The sequence below is a fragment of the Dermacentor variabilis genome, chromosome 3, assembly GCF_050947875.1.
Source record: "Dermacentor variabilis isolate Ectoservices chromosome 3, ASM5094787v1, whole genome shotgun sequence".
In the NCBI taxonomy this organism is placed as follows: Eukaryota; Metazoa; Arthropoda; class Arachnida; order Ixodida; family Ixodidae; genus Dermacentor; species Dermacentor variabilis.
Window position 1 is genome coordinate 21,214,395 of NC_134570.1, and position 17,263 is coordinate 21,231,657.

At 41.5% G+C, this 17,263-nt stretch overlaps 2 protein-coding genes across 3 annotated transcripts in view; one reads left to right on the plus strand and one right to left on the minus strand.

Moving 5' to 3' along the window:
- Positions 1-7,159, plus strand: part of coro (protein coronin) — a 49,540-nt gene extending 42,381 nt beyond the window's left edge. For both annotated transcript variants that reach the window (XM_075684453.1, XM_075684454.1), the window contains exon 12: positions 6,754-7,159. In XM_075684453.1, the coding sequence (XP_075540568.1) occupies positions 6,754-7,032 (279 nt within the window). In that variant the 3' untranslated portion in view covers positions 7,033-7,159. The remainder of the gene's footprint in view (positions 1-6,753) is intronic.
- The window catches only part of LOC142575256 (uncharacterized), a 39,462-nt gene continuing 25,919 nt past the window's right edge, over positions 3,721-17,263 (minus strand). The window contains exon 5 of the mRNA XM_075684452.1: positions 3,721-13,661. Within this exon, the coding sequence (XP_075540567.1) occupies positions 13,623-13,661 (39 nt within the window). The 3' untranslated portion in view covers positions 3,721-13,622. The remainder of the gene's footprint in view (positions 13,662-17,263) is intronic.

Genomic DNA, 17,263 nt, shown 5'->3' on the forward strand with positions numbered 1-17,263 from the left:
TCATGCCTTAAAGGGGCCCTGAAACACTTTTTTAATTCACCATAAAAGGGCATTGCTATTAAAGTACGTCTTTCTACGAATCATGCTGCAAAAATATTGCTAATTCTTCAACAAGAGTGGAATTCTCGCAGCGATACCTGGCTTTCTTCTCTCTTTTCGTCTTTTCGTTAGCGTGCTGAAAGCTACACAGCGCAGAAGCCAGGAGGGTAAAGCCCCTGCCAAAAGTTGAGTGTTGCGGCTGCGAAATAAGGGCATAAGTGTGATCTAGGGACCATGGCATTCTAGGGACGATAGCATAAGGGTGCCTAGATAGCAGCGTTGCCTGGCTTGGTTGTAGAATAAAGAACCAACTTGGCTTGGTATCAAGGCACCTGGCTCGTCGCGGCACTCCATGGCCACGGTAGACTATGCTACACAGCATGCCTCTGTGATCCATTGGAGGTCACGTGCATCAGACACAGCTACGTGCAGTGCGAAGATGAAATTATTTTCCTGCCTTTTCAAGAACACCCATATATTTTTCACTTATTTAACTAAAAATTGGCAATTATGCATTACTGCAAATGTTGTGCGATCACGAAATCAGCCAACACTGTTGTTGACGAACTGCTTTTGATGACTCTGTACGATGTTGTGAATGCGAGAGTAAGCGACTGCTCATTGCTTTTGACACAAGAGTAAATTACCTGCTGCATACAGTGAAATAATAATTGGCTCGCATGTTCACAGGAGCCTTGTTAATGGCAACATCTTTCTTTTTATTATTCTCAAATATTTCAAGGCCCCTTGAAGCTTTAACCCTTGCCGTGCTGCAGATTGAGATTTAACTTCTGAAGAGCCACCAACTTGCTTCAGCAGTTCATGAACACGTTGCTAGGAGTTTTTAGCATTTAATGTGCTCTTTTTCACAGTACTTTCTTTTTGTTAATGTGATTGCAGTGTGCAAGAACTAAATCAAAGTTTCCAAAAGATTACCAAGTGTTGGTTGAGCAACATTTTCAAAAAGCAGTGCTAGACAGGACCAGAAGAAGATAGCCACAGCAGTGCCCGTATTCAAATTTTTTTGTCTTGCAGCTAATGGTTCTCCTGGAATGTTAAAAGAGTATTTAACCTTTTTTCTTACCTGATCTATTTCAGCAGTTCTTCGCAGCAGAGCCAAAACTATGAGGCTGCTAGTGCGTATTCTTACGCAGGGAAATTTAGTGCCATAGTTCGGAACCTGTTGCTTGACTAAATGGTCTCGACAAGTGATCTTGTTGCCAGGTGTTTTCTTAAAAGCTTCTCTGCAGGTTGCAGCTGTGGCTTCCTGCACTATTTTACTTTGCTTTTAAAAAAATATTTGTTAAGGCTTTATAATACTGAAAATATTTTCCCACTTGTTCGAGTTTTCTGTGCAAAGATAAAAAGAAATCAATGCAAAGCAGCCGCATGTATATTAATTTGCATTTAAAAAGTGTCAAGCAATTGTTTCGACATTGGCTAAATTCATGTGTAGTCGACACAGCCACTGCACCGTGGAGGGCACCCTGCTGGGTAATGCTTCGTCCTTCGCGAAAATGGTGTCCGCAGACTTGCCCTGTGCGGTACCGTTCCAAGCTACGCTTTTGCACTAAAGGAACGAAGCAGCTGGCATTGAGTGCACTTGGAACAGTGCAGAAAGAATATGGAAAAAGCGCCAGCACAAACTTTGTAATCAAAGAACATCTGCACTTAAAAATCAGCGAGTGCATTCTGTACAAGTGGATGTTACAAGAGGGATCGAGAGATGACTGCACCATCTCGTGCGATGTAGGGTGGCTCGACAGCAAGCGGGTGCTACTGTCGAGACACCACAGTGCGATATTCCTTGATGGATGAGCGCTTCTTTTAAATCCTCTGTAACCCTCCTCCTCCTCGATCTGTACTTGAATGGGCATGCTTTATTGATGTGGGAGCAAAATTCACGGCTCTTATCACAACAGCTGATCTCTCTGTGCAATTGTTGACTCTGCGTAGGTGCTGCCGCTGCCTACACTGCAGCAGTTGCCACTAGCAGACAAGGTGCGGAAGAGCACCTTTAAGAAGGGTTCACTCTTATGTAGTTTCCTACGCACCCTCTTGATTAGTCTAGGAGGCCCATAGAGAATTCTATAACGAAGTCACTCTGGCCAATAGAATGCCTTCGTTATATCCGATTAAGCATACATGTGGTGATATCTGAAAATAAATTGTAATGATGTCTATGCGAAAGAAATGCAAGCAGAGTGCCTCCGACAGGCCAGTAAAGGGTCTCCTGTGGATTCAGACGACATCTTGCCGTGCCGACAGAAGGCACTGTAACAATAAATTACATTCACACACACTGCACCGTCGTCAATACACCAGTGTGATCGGTGTTATCATGCCAGCTCGGCACGTTTGCTTGCCGAGTGCACTGCAACCAAGCTAAGCTGCAGCCCAAAACGTGCATGCAGCCTAGTCTTTTTGGACACTGAGAGGATCACACGTGGGTCCTCCACTATGGCCATCGGTTGAGCCTGCACGTCTTACTTCCCGCTTAATCGCCGATGAAGTTAACGTGTGCGAACATATTGGCAGCGAACTTCCTGCGACACTTGGCACCAGCTGCACTGCTTACTCCCGCTAGGCCTAACCAGCGTTGCTTCATCGGCAACCAAGGTTGTGGTTTTGTGCCAGTCGATATGGCGGAGACTTTGTTAATGGCCGCCATATTTGCTGCATTGCACGCAAAATTCATGCCCGAAACACCATGCAGCATCCAAAATTTCAGTAAAACCAGTTTTATGTTGGTGCTAGGTGGCAGTGCCGCAGGAATCACACGTCGAAAAAACTCTGGCGTATGAAAAATCGGTTAGCGACTGTATTTGACATCTTTAACGCAAGAAAGTCGAGAGCCACATTCCGCAGAAAATCCACGGATGTTGTTGTTGAGAATTTCTAACTAAATTTTGAACCACTCTACTACCACCAAGGTTGCTCATACCTTGTCTTTCATTCTTTACAAAGTTATCCCTCGGAATTTTGAAAACGGCAGCCCACAAATGTAATGAAAAAAAAAAAAAGACACCACATCTTTTATCTTCTCAGACTGAAATATTAAAAGTGCGAAACAATAACAGGAGATCCACCCAGGCAAGAGGCCGCATTTCTACCAGAAAGCCTGCCTTCGTGCGTAGTGCTTGCTGCCAGCGTTTCCCGGTAAATGTTATGGTTGCATAAGCTGCACTTGCCAGGAAGCATGAAAAACAGTTGGTGGGTCATTGTATGTTATCGCATTTCACTCTTAAAAGCGAAGCTTAAGCATACTCCAATTTTTAATATCAGAATATATATTTTGAAGCACACAAACAAAAACTTGCTTTGCTATAGCCAATATCGGGTCGCATCCTGCATTTTCGGTTTCTTGATAGCAGGATAGAATGTGCCATTAAAGCATGACAAACCAAATTATATTTTTACTTTGTTATTTCGAGGTTTGGCTGTACTGATAGGCCACTGGTGGTAAAACTTACTTGCCAACAATTTAGCTGTTGGAAAATTTTCACTATCAAGGACAACTTTCTACGGAAACTGGCAATTTCTAGTGGAGCAAGTCTCCTAAAAATTTAATTTTGGTCATCTCTTTTGGCAGAAAATGAGTATAACCTGCTACAACCACACTTTGTACTACGTTTTTTTTTCACCACAAAATGAACACGCAACAGAAACAGTAAAACAGCACAATTTTCAACATTTCCTTTACTGCATGATACATACACTGCTCCCACAAGTGGAACATTGGCCTTGTACATAAAAATGGGATGTAGGCAAGATTCTATATTTCCACTGACAAATGCAGCTTTACCGATTGCTGCTAAGGGCCTCACTTCTCCCTCCCTCCCTCCTTTTTTTTACAGCATACGTGGAAAAGGTTACACTTCAATTTACTAGTACATTCTTGCATTATTTTCACACTTTAAAACATTTTATTCACATGATATTCAAGAATTGAGATACTTGACAAATTGGCTAAGTGTACAGGTGCTATAAACACATATGTACAGCTGCTATAAACACATAAGCACATATGTACAGCTGCTATAAACACATACAAGTGACTATACAAGATTTCGATATTGTGGTTACGTAGGCAATGGCCAAAAACATTGCAATTAAATCCTTTCTCACACGGAAGATCTTTGGACATGAGCTGCGTTATCATATAAGTGGTTACGAAGCAAAAAAGAGATTGACCACCTGCAGAGGGTATTGCAGCACTTCAAACCATTTGCTGCTCCCTTTCTGGAACTCTAAAATGTTAAAGGCTCTGGCAATGAATAATAAAAATACGAGAACACAAATAGGACAACAGTGACCATGGTGCAATCACTGCAAATTGAGTGATAGAGGCTGCAAAAATGCAAATCTGTAAAATAAATCGTGTAGCAAAGTATGTTGTGAAGATGGGATGGACCTTTGGCAAAAGAAAGTTTGTGCATCACAGAAGTTTGGGAAAAACAATTTTTTTTGTTAAGCACTTGTCCTGTGATTGCTCACTGGCATTCACACTCATGCTCACAGGCCCTCACCTGCGCTCTTGTCTACACACACTTGCCAGCACTCACTCGCGCCTCGAAAATTGGTGCGATTGTGCACTGAGCCTAGTAATGAGAGGTGGGCTCAGTAGAATGGATATCTTAACTTCATAATCTTGTGGCCCATGCCGTGCAACTTGTTACTGTTATTAAGCATGTTTCATGGGGAAATAAGTGTTTGATATTTCCCTTTGTACGTCCATTTGACACTACCAACCAATATTGTTACGTTGTAACCATGGGCAGTTCAACTCTGTGGGGGAAAATGGGAAAAAAAAAAAGGTTTTAGTGTAATGTTGGATAGGATGACTGCTTCAAGCCTGCATGTCATCTTGGTTTTGTGTTGTCTCAGCTGACATTTTCCGTGCAGGTGCAAGGCTTAAAAAAAAAAAGACCTTTACCAATATTATGTACACATATTGCATAAAGAGTACACGGTACTCAAATCAAAATCTAGACACAGAATACCTGCCGAGCAGTCAAAAATGCTTCTGTGGCTACATCTGCAATAAACTTGCAGAGTTACTTCCCTAATGCTTCATTGCATATATTGTTACATGCTGGTTTCTAAAACACTTGTAGTAGCAAATACGTCAGATATTTAGTCGTGACCTCAGTAAAGAAAAAGCTTGACAGCAGATGTAACTGGGTAAAATGAGCTTACTACATTGTCCTGCTTGCACCCAAAATCTTCAACTGCTACTGTTACAACAATATTCATTCACTGACACAAAAGCATGACTAAGAAGGTAAATGGTTTGCTTTCATGCAGGCCTGTAGCAAAGGTCAATATTTATATATACTCTGATAAAGTAGGAAAAAGAAAACTGCCTAGAGCATGGCAGACAAGATGTTTACCTTTTTTAAAGTGTTTAGGTTAAGGGGAAAATTGAATTCAATATCAATTCTGGGGTTTTACATGCCAAAACCACAATTTGATTATGAGGCACGCTCTAGTGCGGGTCTCTGGGTTTTGATCACTGGGGAATTTTTAATGTGCCCCCACTGAAATGGACCAACGGTGTTTTTGCATTTTGCCCCCATGGAAATGTGGCCACTGTGGCTGCGATTTGATCCAGCAACCTCGTGCTTAATAGCACAACACCACAGCTGCTAAGCCACTGTGGCAGGTTAAAGGTAAAACTACCTAAAGCTGATTAACAAAACAAGATGGAGGTAAACAGCCTCAATGCAAAACAATTCAAGGGTGTTAAAAAAAGTATTCATTCACCTAAACAACTGACTGCAACCAAGCAGAAGGCTGATCTCAATTTGCTTTTCATAGATCAAAGAATACTTGAAATTCCAGGTATAGGCCCACAGTTACATAAGGCTGCCTGGGCACAGCTTTAATGCTGATTGAGATAATTAACGCTTGGAGCCACACAATATTAAAAAAGAATTATCAATGTTACAAATTCATCTCTGGCAGTGTGATGGTTTTTTGCAGTGCTCAGAACTGCTGGATTTACTTCTCTCACTTTGTAACTTTGCAAATGAGGAGTGCTACACCCACTGCACTGCAGGCCAAGAAACCATCATCCAAACTTATATGTAATTTGCACAAATTATTTTCATTAAAAGTTATAACTTGCGAAGCAGGAACCATCGCTCTCTCTTGACATGGTATATGAAACCATACCTTGGGGCCATTATTTGGCTGACATGAACCATAGTGGCTCACTCTACCTCTAGATTTCAGTTTTTAAAGTTACAAAGATAGGACATAGTTGACAAACAGTTTTCTTGTGAGTTGCTGATCAGACGCAACTGCTAGCAAATCTACTTCCTATTGTCTTTGAAATTGTAATATCTGGAAAATTTCTATTGAGCCCTATGATAAGTGATACTTTTGAGCTTCAAAAGCTGGGATTACAAAGTGGTACTATCAATTATTCAGGCCAAGGCAGAGAGAAGTGCAGTGTAGCACTAAAAAGGCATGTGTCACTTGTGCCTACAAACTTGATTTTAACAGTTTTCGGCCAGCAGTGTAGATGACAGCAATAAATACTGCTTGCCCTGCCATCGTAGGTATGGTCATAGCTACGAGACTTTTAAATCAGAAAATTAACTTCACATTTGTACTTAAGGCTTGACAGAAAGAAAATGCAGTCATGTCCAAAGCGAACTGATGCTGTAAGATCTGCTACCAAAGTAGTTCAATTGTCAACTGTTACAGGAAAGCGCCACTGGAGAAGGCCATCCCTTGCGCAAGTCGGAGACAAGTTCAAGCCTATATTACCCACCGCCAAGGAGCCTGCCCTGCAAAACACTGCAAGGTGGTGCCAAAAAAGACAATGTGCCCTATGGTGACCACTGTAGAAGTGGCAGTGGCAAGGTGATGATGTTTCTGCAGAATATGAATCGTGCTTGGAATAATCTCGTTGCCAGGCCGCTTGTGCGCAGCCGAGAAAGTGGCACAAGGTCCCAACTAAGTTTACCCACAAATGCTTCATAAGGACAAGACTTTCCTAGGCAGCAAGGGTCCCCAAGTAGTTGCAGCATCCTTGTTTCTCAACCCAGTGCAGTAAAGTGTGACATTGGAAGTTTGCACAACAAACCTTACATAAAGTTACCTCTTTCAATGACTGTCTCATGATATTGCAAGCAACACTAACTGCCACACAACAGTAGATATAGAAAGCTAAGTCAAATGCAAAGTACTTATATTCTGAAAAATAGCACAAATTCACTAATCTGGCACTTAGCACAAGAACACGCAAATCCTTTAACTTACGACCAATCACACATTCTAAAATGGATAGCACAAATGAAGACATGCACAATAGTCTTATTCATGTCTTTATTTGCACTACTCATTTTAGAAGCTAGGCACCAGCTAAACAACATTATGCTCCGACTTCATGGGATTTGGGGCTATGACAGATACTGGAACACAGTTCATTGAAGCAATTTTTACTACCTGATGTTCTTTAATGTGCACCCAAAGCAGGGTGCAAAAGCATTTTTGCATATACACCCATATAGTGGCCTTTGCAGTTGGGAACTGAACCCATGACCTTATGGTCAGCAGCACAGCACCACAGCCACCGAGTCACCATAAGCACCACACTGTGCTCTACTCAGTTGCACTTGTTCATTATGTCCCAGTCTTGCCATATGCAGATTCATGCTTATGTCAAGCTTGCAAGTTAAGTAGTTGCAAGCTGCAAGCTTTACTTGCAAGTAGGGGTGTGCCAATAGTGATTTTTGAGACCGAATCGAATGGTGCCAGAAACTAATCAAATTCAATAGTTTTCGAATAATGAAAAACTGTTATCACAGTAATTATAAAATGTTGTTCACATTCTAGTATTCTTAATATTAGCAAGTTTCTGTCCTTACACAGTATGTTTTGAAGCATTTATTCAGAAATTCTGAGAATAGTCTGCAAATGTGTAAGCATTCCTTGGATCCGCTGTCACTTTTTGATTTTGTTTCCGAAATCTCAGTGGCCCACCCACAAATTTCAGGTTAGCTTACCCACAAATTTCAAGTTAGCCTAACCACAAATTGCAGTTAGCCGACCCCCCATATTTCAAGTTGGCCAACCCCCAAATTTCAATGTGGCCCACCCCAAAATTTCAAGTTGATTTACCCCGAAATGTAAGTTGGTCCAACCCCAAATCTAAGTTGGCCGACCCCCCAATAAAGTTTGCCCAGACCTAAATTTGAAGTTGGCCCACCCTCGAACGTTAGTTGGCCCACCCCTACCATAGGCACCTCCTTGCATTTTATATGGAGCCCTACATTTCCCTATGGTTATTCTGTCACTTTTTGCGTTACGGACATGATTTTGCGAACAGAATTCTATCAGTTTATTTGGTTTCAATTATTCTTTATCGCTCATAAAGCTACTGATCCCCCTATTTACACTACTATAACGATTAAATGCCCTAACCTTTCAAATTATGCATTTTTGTGTAGATACAAGGCATTACACTATTCGCATGACAGATTTTTGCTGGGTTACTCGCCAAAGAATGCATACGTATTAAAACACAAATGGAGAATTAGGAGCAAACAAGTAGTTTCTTCGTATGCACATGACTTTTCAGAGAGTGCGAATGATCACCGTATAGCCTTTAATGTATGGCTACCTACGAGATGTAGCCTGCCCCATTAGGCAAGTTCTCACATTTTATGTCTATACTATCCCTGTGGGGGTGACAGTTCACCGTACTTTTGCTCCAATATTATGTTTAAGTGGGCACAGTTGACGTTGCAAAATATTCGAAAATTATTTAAAGAATATTCACATTTACGTATAGTGACTATTTGATTCCAAGACCAAATCGAATAAGACACTATTTGATTCGTTATTCTAAACTTTTGAATATTCTCACGCTCCTACTAGCAAGTGACTCCATTAAGCACCTTGCCATCAAGAATGCTGACACAATTTTTTTAATTTGCTTCGCATTAATATTCACACTGATGCCATTTATACGATACTTGTTCCACATTCCGAAAAGTTTAAAGAAACAACTTGTAATTTTTTATATCAAGAAACTACAGTAATCACAATGATGATTACCAAAGAACATAATAATAAAAGGGGAAAAAAAAGAAAGGCAACGTAGCCACTCTGAAAAGGCATAGTTGCTTTCATTGTACAAGGAATGAAGCTTAGAAAGGTTGGAAGTTTGACCAACAGTGCCTTTTATAAACCAACTATCCTAGCCCAACTATGCTCCTGCTAAACAAGCATGAGATAAGGACATCATGTAACATTTCACAAACTACATTCAAGGTATGGCGCACAAACACAATGATGAGACAACAGATCAGTAAAGCCTACAAAATGTGGGCTGCAACTTCCAGCAAAATATGTGCTTTTCTTTGTTCCTGATGAAGTTTTATTACTTAGGTTTGAGCCATCATCCTTGGGAAAACACAGCAAGCCCTATGCTTGAGGTTCTTGAAATTTGCGGAGGTAAATACCATTTTCAAATCTTTGCATCCTGTGAAACATCACTGCTGCCACTTTGGCACAAGTACACAAAATCAACGAGGTGCTTTAGATCAAATTTCAAAGATTCAAGAAATATGAGGAAGGTTATGGCAACAGTGGTGTCTTGTTGCATAATCTCCTGGTGCAGGTGCACGGCATGATCTCACATGAGGAACAATACTCAGACAGAAATGTGCAACATGAGAATTGGACTAGTCGTTTAACACAAACACACATGATACGAGAAATGTGGGGAAGTAACAAGACCCTTTATGCATAATAACAGCCTTAAAGGGACACAAAGGCAAATACTAAGTCAATGTGGACTGTTAAAATACCATTCGAGAAAGCCCGCAGCACTTGTTTCATGCTAAGAAAAGACTCAGTCGGCGAGAAAATTGCATCTGAAGGGTTCGCATACCTTTTGAGCAATTCAAATTGCGCGCCCCCAAGTGATGAGTGGTGACGTTGCATATGCTGTCACCGCCCTTTGCTGCCGTCGGCAAGTAAACCAGCACCCGACAGAGGGCGTTATGGTTTTCTGAACAAAACGCAATTGCACGGCCATGGAGAAACTTGGATTTACCGCTGCAGCTGTTTTTGGTCAAGTGGCTTGGACTCTTTGGGAATCCTGGGACATCACATGGACGTGGCATTCTCTACTACTTGCAGTTTGTGCGAGTTTCGCGAGCCAGCAAAACCAGTGCAGCACTATGAGATAACGAAACTATGGAAATGCGAAAGTGCGGCCAGCACAGAATGAAGAAAACGAAACCTTTTGATCATCTGTTGAGGGTAATGTCAATGAGTTCTTTTTTCTAAAAATCAGATAGAACTGGGGGCAAGCAGCATTTTCTTTTGCCTTATAATGCAATACAATGACCTTTCTATTATGACTGGCTGAGCACTTGTGACAAAATGAGTATTGCCTTCGTCATCGGGCTAGAACTTGAATGTCCCGTGTAGTCTCTAATTGTGTCCTGCATTTACCCCAACTTCTCGATTATTAAAGCTCTGTTCGCGATAATGCTGATGCCTTAGACATTCTCAAGCACTGATCTGTTGCATTAGCTTGACCTAATATTTTCCAATAGTGTCCCTTTAAAGGCGGAAATATTATACATAGCTTAAAAGAGCTGTTTGCACAACTCATAATAATAATGACTTCACATATATTTTTGAACACCACGAACAGTACTGCACAAATATGAGAGGCTATTTACACTGAAATCTTGCCTTTTGGGCAGTGACAAATGTTGAACCAGTTCACAACTCGTGGCCACTAATTGGCAAGTCCCTTATGTACAAGATATGTTACAACTAGACCTAACATTTGTGACATGACAATAAAGGTACTGTGTAGTACTTGTAAGGGAATAATCTTTGTTCTTTCTACCCAAATAAAGTGGCACACATTAGTTCCACTAGCTCGCATGAGTGGTAACAATATGACACCAGTGGCAAAAGCAAAAGGTTATGAAGCATTTCTTATAAACTATGTATGTAATGTGAAAATGCAACCTGAGCAGAACAAAATGCCACGGAAGAAGTTGTATGGCTGAGCAGCTACAAGAGCACACATTTTAGGCTTAAGAGGAAGCTTTAGCTTGGGTGCTCTTATCTAATTACATTTAAAAGGAGAATTCATTTTTCTTGACAACCACTGCACCAAATTTGGCGAGGTTTGTTGCATTTAAAAGAAAAATTTTAAATCTAATGACTGTTGGTCTTGAATTATTGATTTAGGTCGTACATTCTTTATTAAAAAGTGGCAAAAAAAAATTTCGGAAAACCAAACTATCAAGTTTACAACTCTGCAACTCAGCAATGAAAAACGATATCACAATTATGTGAATTGCATCTAACAGTGCATCTAAAGCAGACAAAATTGACATGTTACACATGAATCTCAAAAAACTTAGTAATATGGAAGTACAGCTTTTGCAGAATCTTTGTACACAACTTAACAAATTCATGTAAGCTATAAAATGACATATCAAATTTGTCCACTTGCGATGATATAGTGGATGCCTTTTACAGAACAGCGATATCTGTTCTTGATGCAGAGCTATTAATTTGTAAACTTAGTGCTTCTATTTTTTTCAAACTTTGAAAGTTTTGAAAATCTTTATAACAAAATTCAGGCCTTAAATCGAATTCCGCTTCAAACAGTCACTAGAATTCAGCTTTCTCTCTCAAATGCAACAAATTTCATTAAAATAGGTCCAGGGGTCATCTCAGAAAAACGTTTTTACATTTTACATGTATTTGAATAGGCTGTGTTGGAGGTGGGCCCGACCTAAAGCTTCCTCTTAAGGCATTTCTTTTTAACTCTGCAATACGCTGCTTTGTAGAAAGGTTAGTGAATTAGCCTCGAGTTGTACAAAGGTGGCAATTCACATATCAGAATATGGGATTAGAGCGTAATTGCACTAAAACATGACGGTGCAAAGTTTAAAAGAACCATACTGCCAATGCATGGGATATTATTGCTATAGTGCCTTTACGAGCACATTGAATTTCCCAATTCCTGAAGGGCAGACGTTTGTGCTGCTGCTGAATGTTCCATAAGTACGGGAGCCCAATAAGAATGACCCTTCATGCAAAACTGCTCGCTCTTTTGTGCTCGAATTGTGCACACTTGGCACTGGACTGCTGAGTTGCTGGGATTGCAGTAAGTTGTGTTACATGGGCCCCTAAACATCCTTTGCTGAAAGTGCTGGTTGTTCCCCCTCATCCCACCCAGATATTGTATTGCATTTTTTAAAGCTGACTACTTCCCAGAACTTGCCATATTTAACAACAACAACAAAAAAAAAACTACAGTATAGACACATCTAAGTTGAGAAAATTTTCACCTGCAAGTGCCAAAATCTGACTCTGTTTATGGCTCCACACAGCTATAAAACTTATGAGTGCATTTTATATGCAGGCCAAACCAAAAAATTTAGTTCCGAGATTATTGTTCAATGCAGGGCAAGGCAAGTGCGGCCATTTCACAAGCCTTTTATCTCGCTTTACCATTACGAATATGTTGGGTGGTACAGCACTGGCCTCATAAGTCAAATGCAACATTTTCAGTTGCTGCAAATGTGTCACCAGTAATATGCAATTATGCTTCCTGCTCCTTTTTGCCATTGTGAACTTGATCTACACGAGCAAGGAAAGTGGGCAAATGGCGGCTTTCATCTTAAGTACCAAAACAGCACAAGAAGCATATTTGGGGTAATATTCTTGGTTGATCATGTCTGAGAAAAACTCACTGTTGCGTGATGTAGTACCCGGCACAATATCTCATTGGAATGACAGCCATAGTGGCAACTAACTTAATTAGCCAATCAGTGTTGGCCAAAAGTGATATTCCCAGATATGATCAATCCAATATGTGCCCCATCATGTAATAAAACTAATGAAAAAATTGCAAAGCTTTGGAACAAAGGATAAGCTGTGTCTCAAAGCCACTCAAAGTGATAGCGTTTTATGCAGACTGGGTTCACCATTCCTAGGGTTAACTTTGACCACCCGGTGTTTCTTAACACGCACCTAAATTTTAGTTGAGTGTTTCTGCAATCTGCTTCCACTGGAATGTAGCTGCCCTGGCTGGTGATGAAATTGGCAAGCTTGTGCTGTGAGCAATACTGAGGTACACTGGAACATAGTAACTTGAAGTAATGAGCAGCTGTTGCACAAAGGATGTTTCTGGAACCAATGTTTCAATAGGGAGGTTTGTCTTCGTCAGGCCAAGTCTGATTCTGATTTTCTAGTGCCACTCAAGCTTTGCCAATAAAGGTCTCACTTATCATGGATCAGAAGCTTAGGTGGCTAACATGTGCCTGTATGGTATTCTGCTCGAGCCAACAGGAACAGAACAGGGTTACAATTCTGGTACAAGCAAGAGGGGCACATGTTTTTGTTTCCTGCCTGGAATACACTACTAGCTCAATACAACAAGAATGCATGCCTTGTATATTAAACAAAATATGCAAAATGCACTTAAAAGAAGTATATATTTTAGCCCTGAACAAAGAATACCACCAGAGGCTGTCAAAGCCGATGCTACCCAGATAGATGGAGGAGTCCAGGGTGAACTTGGGTTATCTGTAGTAGTGTGGAGGAGGCCGGGGCAAGATTGGCTAAAAGAGAGAAAGAAGAAAAAGCAATACATTTATAGCTTCTTTTGACTTCATACATATAGCATTTAGTCAAATCTTAAGAACCCACACAACCCAACAGAAAAGATGGAAAAAGAAGTAGGCTAACCTAACTAAACACATCCTTTGTTTTTTGAATACAGGTTGTCAGAATTCAAGCCAATATTGTGCGAAGTCATTTAACATCTGAGATTGCAAACTGACTCGATGGTACAAAAGGAACAATTTTTAGGAGATATTGAGTAACAAGTGCAGCAGATGATGTTGCAGCCAAAACAGCTTTACGTAAAGTGACTGCACATGTGACTATACACGAATACAGTTATGCTGAGTGGTAATTAGCCTTGTCAACTACCTTATTTATCATCTTAAGTTGTAAATGAGCATAAATAATTGAATTGTGAGTTTACCTAGATGGAAGTGACAGTCTCTCCTTAGGTGTACTTTTTATTTTATTTGCATCGAGTATGTCGTTACCATAGTCTTTATGTGCATTACCTTGGTTGGGACATGCATAAAAAAAAAAAGAAACATATATGGGGTCCTAAAGCTCAAGTAAGTACAATAGTTAAGGTGCACAACATAGGAAGCTCTTTCTTGATGTCTGGATTTCTGTGCAGTACTAGCAAGCAACAGCGTTTTTGTGCATCTTAACGTTTTTTGTGACAAGTACAACAGGGTTCAGCAATGATTTCTTTACCCACATTTTTAAAAACCCCAGTCCCTTCAGTGCCAAAATAAAACAGCAAAGGGAAGGGGCAGACATTGTACAAGAATAAACAATTGAGAGATGGGCAGGTAAGTGATGCATATTTAAAAAAAAAATATTGTTCATGTACTAAAGTGAATTCTCAGGCTTGCCGAAACTTAGGATCTTAGGATTGCTAAAGCTTAGCAAGAACTAAGAACACTCTGAAGAGGTTTATTGGCTCCAGACTGTGAGAGTGGCTAATGCGGTAGTCAAACAGCAGCAAGAGTCCCAGCATGAGCGGCGAACCCCGTGCCCAGCGCTGGTGGTGATGATTGGCCAGTGTTCATCGTCTTCCCTACAATTACCCCCACCAATGAAAAGGAGCCGTCCTGGCGACCTAATAGTTCACCATGATGAGTGGGCCGCAGTATGTCTTTAGGCACTGCACATGAACAATACCTCATCCCTGAAAGCACAAGTCCAAAGATGGAGTACTGGTTCGATGACATAATTCATGGGAGATGTGCACTCAATGATACAATAAGGGCCTTTGTACTTGGGCAGTAGTTTCAAAGAGAGATCAGCTGCATAGGCAGCAAGTGAGAGCCACATAAGTGCATCGGGAAGGAAAGTGGGCGTGTCGGTGTTGTCGGGGCAGATTTGCGGCAATCAGGGCGAGAGGGAACAAACTTTCTAACATAGCTGTACGTCCCTCACCAGTAGTACCGTTGCCCAAGACATTGGTAAGTTTTGAAAACTCCCGAATGGCCGCACTGTGGATCAGCATGGAAGGATGCAACGATTTCGGAGCGCAGGCTTTGAGGTATTACCAATAACCACTGGTGGCCGTATGAGAAATAATTATGTCGGTGAAGCAGGTCATCGCGAAAGATGAAAGGGTGAGCTTGACGACACAGCGCGCGAATTGTCAGTTGTGTTGACAAATTGGAGAGAAAGTCTATAAGGGAGGCAATCCAGTGGTCCTTGCGCTGCTCGGAAGCGATGGTTCCAATGCCAATGGGCTAAATAGTAGACTGAGATGCTAAGGAACAGGAAACGTCAGGCAAGGGAGAATGTGACAGGGTGTCGCTGTCAGAATGCTGGCATCTATTTCAGTACAAGTAGCTGCTGTCAAATTCTTGTAACCGAAGTGCCCAGAAAGCAAGGCAGCCTGAAGGATCTTTCAATGATGAGAGCCAACAGAGTGCATGATGGTCTGTGACGACATCGAATGGGCGTCCATATAAATAAGGACGAAACTTATACCCCTGTCAAGCGGGCAAGTTAAGTGCACTTGCATGTGTGCCACTTCAAGCCATGCAAAACTGTCCATAATGCGCTCAAGTGTTACAGGTGCATTACAAAGCCCAAGAAGTATTACATTAAATTGGTATAAGCCATCAGGCTTAACAAATGCTGTCTTCAGCCAGTCGATTTCTGCCACTGGCACTTGCCAGTATCCCGACCACAAATCCAATGAAGAAAAAGATTCCGCACCTTGCAGACCGTCAATGGCGTCATCTATGTGGGGCAGAGGATAGACATCTTAGGGAGTGATCTTGTTAAGGTGCCGTTAATCTACACAGAAGCGAACAGAGCCACCTTTCTTCATAATAAGGACAAGACAACAGGAGACACCCACAGACAGGGGCGTAAACTGAGGAAGGGGTGGGGGGGGGGGGCTCCCCTCCTCAGTCTTATGGGGCTCCCCCCCATCCCCTTGAAGTTTTTTTTGCTGTCGTGCACTGCCGACCAAAACAATCCCCAGTGCCGGAAATAATTCTGGACTTTGTCAAGAATGGTCCTTTTCATGCTCTAAACGACATTCCAAGGGGAACATTGTAAACTCCGGCTGGATTTCGTGGCAATGCCCATACACTGGGAGTCGCATAATGCAAGGAGCCCCATCTGAGCAGAAAGTTTCAAGGGCGTTTTGATGGCGAGTGGGCACGTCGCGGCAGGCCACAAGATTTACAGAGTGCATGGATTTCAATTCTGAAACTTTAGAAGTATAAAGTTCTCATAAACTTTTGACGTGGAAGGTGCATTAACTTTTCCAAGGTTGTGCTTTAGATTTTTAATTCTGGAACTTTGTGGATTTATTGTTGTCATGAACATTTGACGCCAAAGGTGCATTGACTTTTCAAAACTCGTACATTAGACCGTACAACAAGACAACCCAGATCAACAATCTATCAGACAAGTTGACAAAGCATGCAGTGAGGTCCAATGAGACGAAACATTGTGGTGGTTCATTTTTGCCATCTTGTCACAAAAGTAATAACATCTTTTTCACCTGCACCAAAGCATCCATGTCAAGACACTAAAGCCAGCAAAGGTATCTACGTTCATATTTATTTTTCTGCTTTGACTTTTATTTGCGAGGACACATTGAGTATCTTCAATTTTTTTTTTGTTCTCGCTACTCGCGGGCTGCCGGAGCCAGCCAGAGTGCATGTGTTTTTCTCGTGTTGCCCTGACCACAGCGTGGCGCATTTCGATGCACGTTCGCTTTTTTTTTTGGCCAAGTGGATTTTAACCTGGCAGTTTTGGGCGCTTCCTCCGCTAGCAGACGAGAAAAAGAAACAATGCGTAGTCGCTCGCCGCCATCACTGTGGGGTCTCGACGGATTGCAACGCATTTGCTTGAGCGCAACCTCTCCAGAAAAGTGTCCCGCCGGTGTAGGATACCTAGCAGTATGTATATGGTTCTCTGTGGACCAAACTCTCACGTTTTCTTCAATATTCCTTTGGTAGCCCCATTAGGTGACCAAAGTAGGCATTAGATTGTGGCCAACATGCTTTCCTTTGCGTTTTTTCATTTACGTGCCCCCACCCCACAAAAGAAAAAAGGAAAAGAAAAAGACATTGTTGCGGCGCAGGAAATTGTCGCA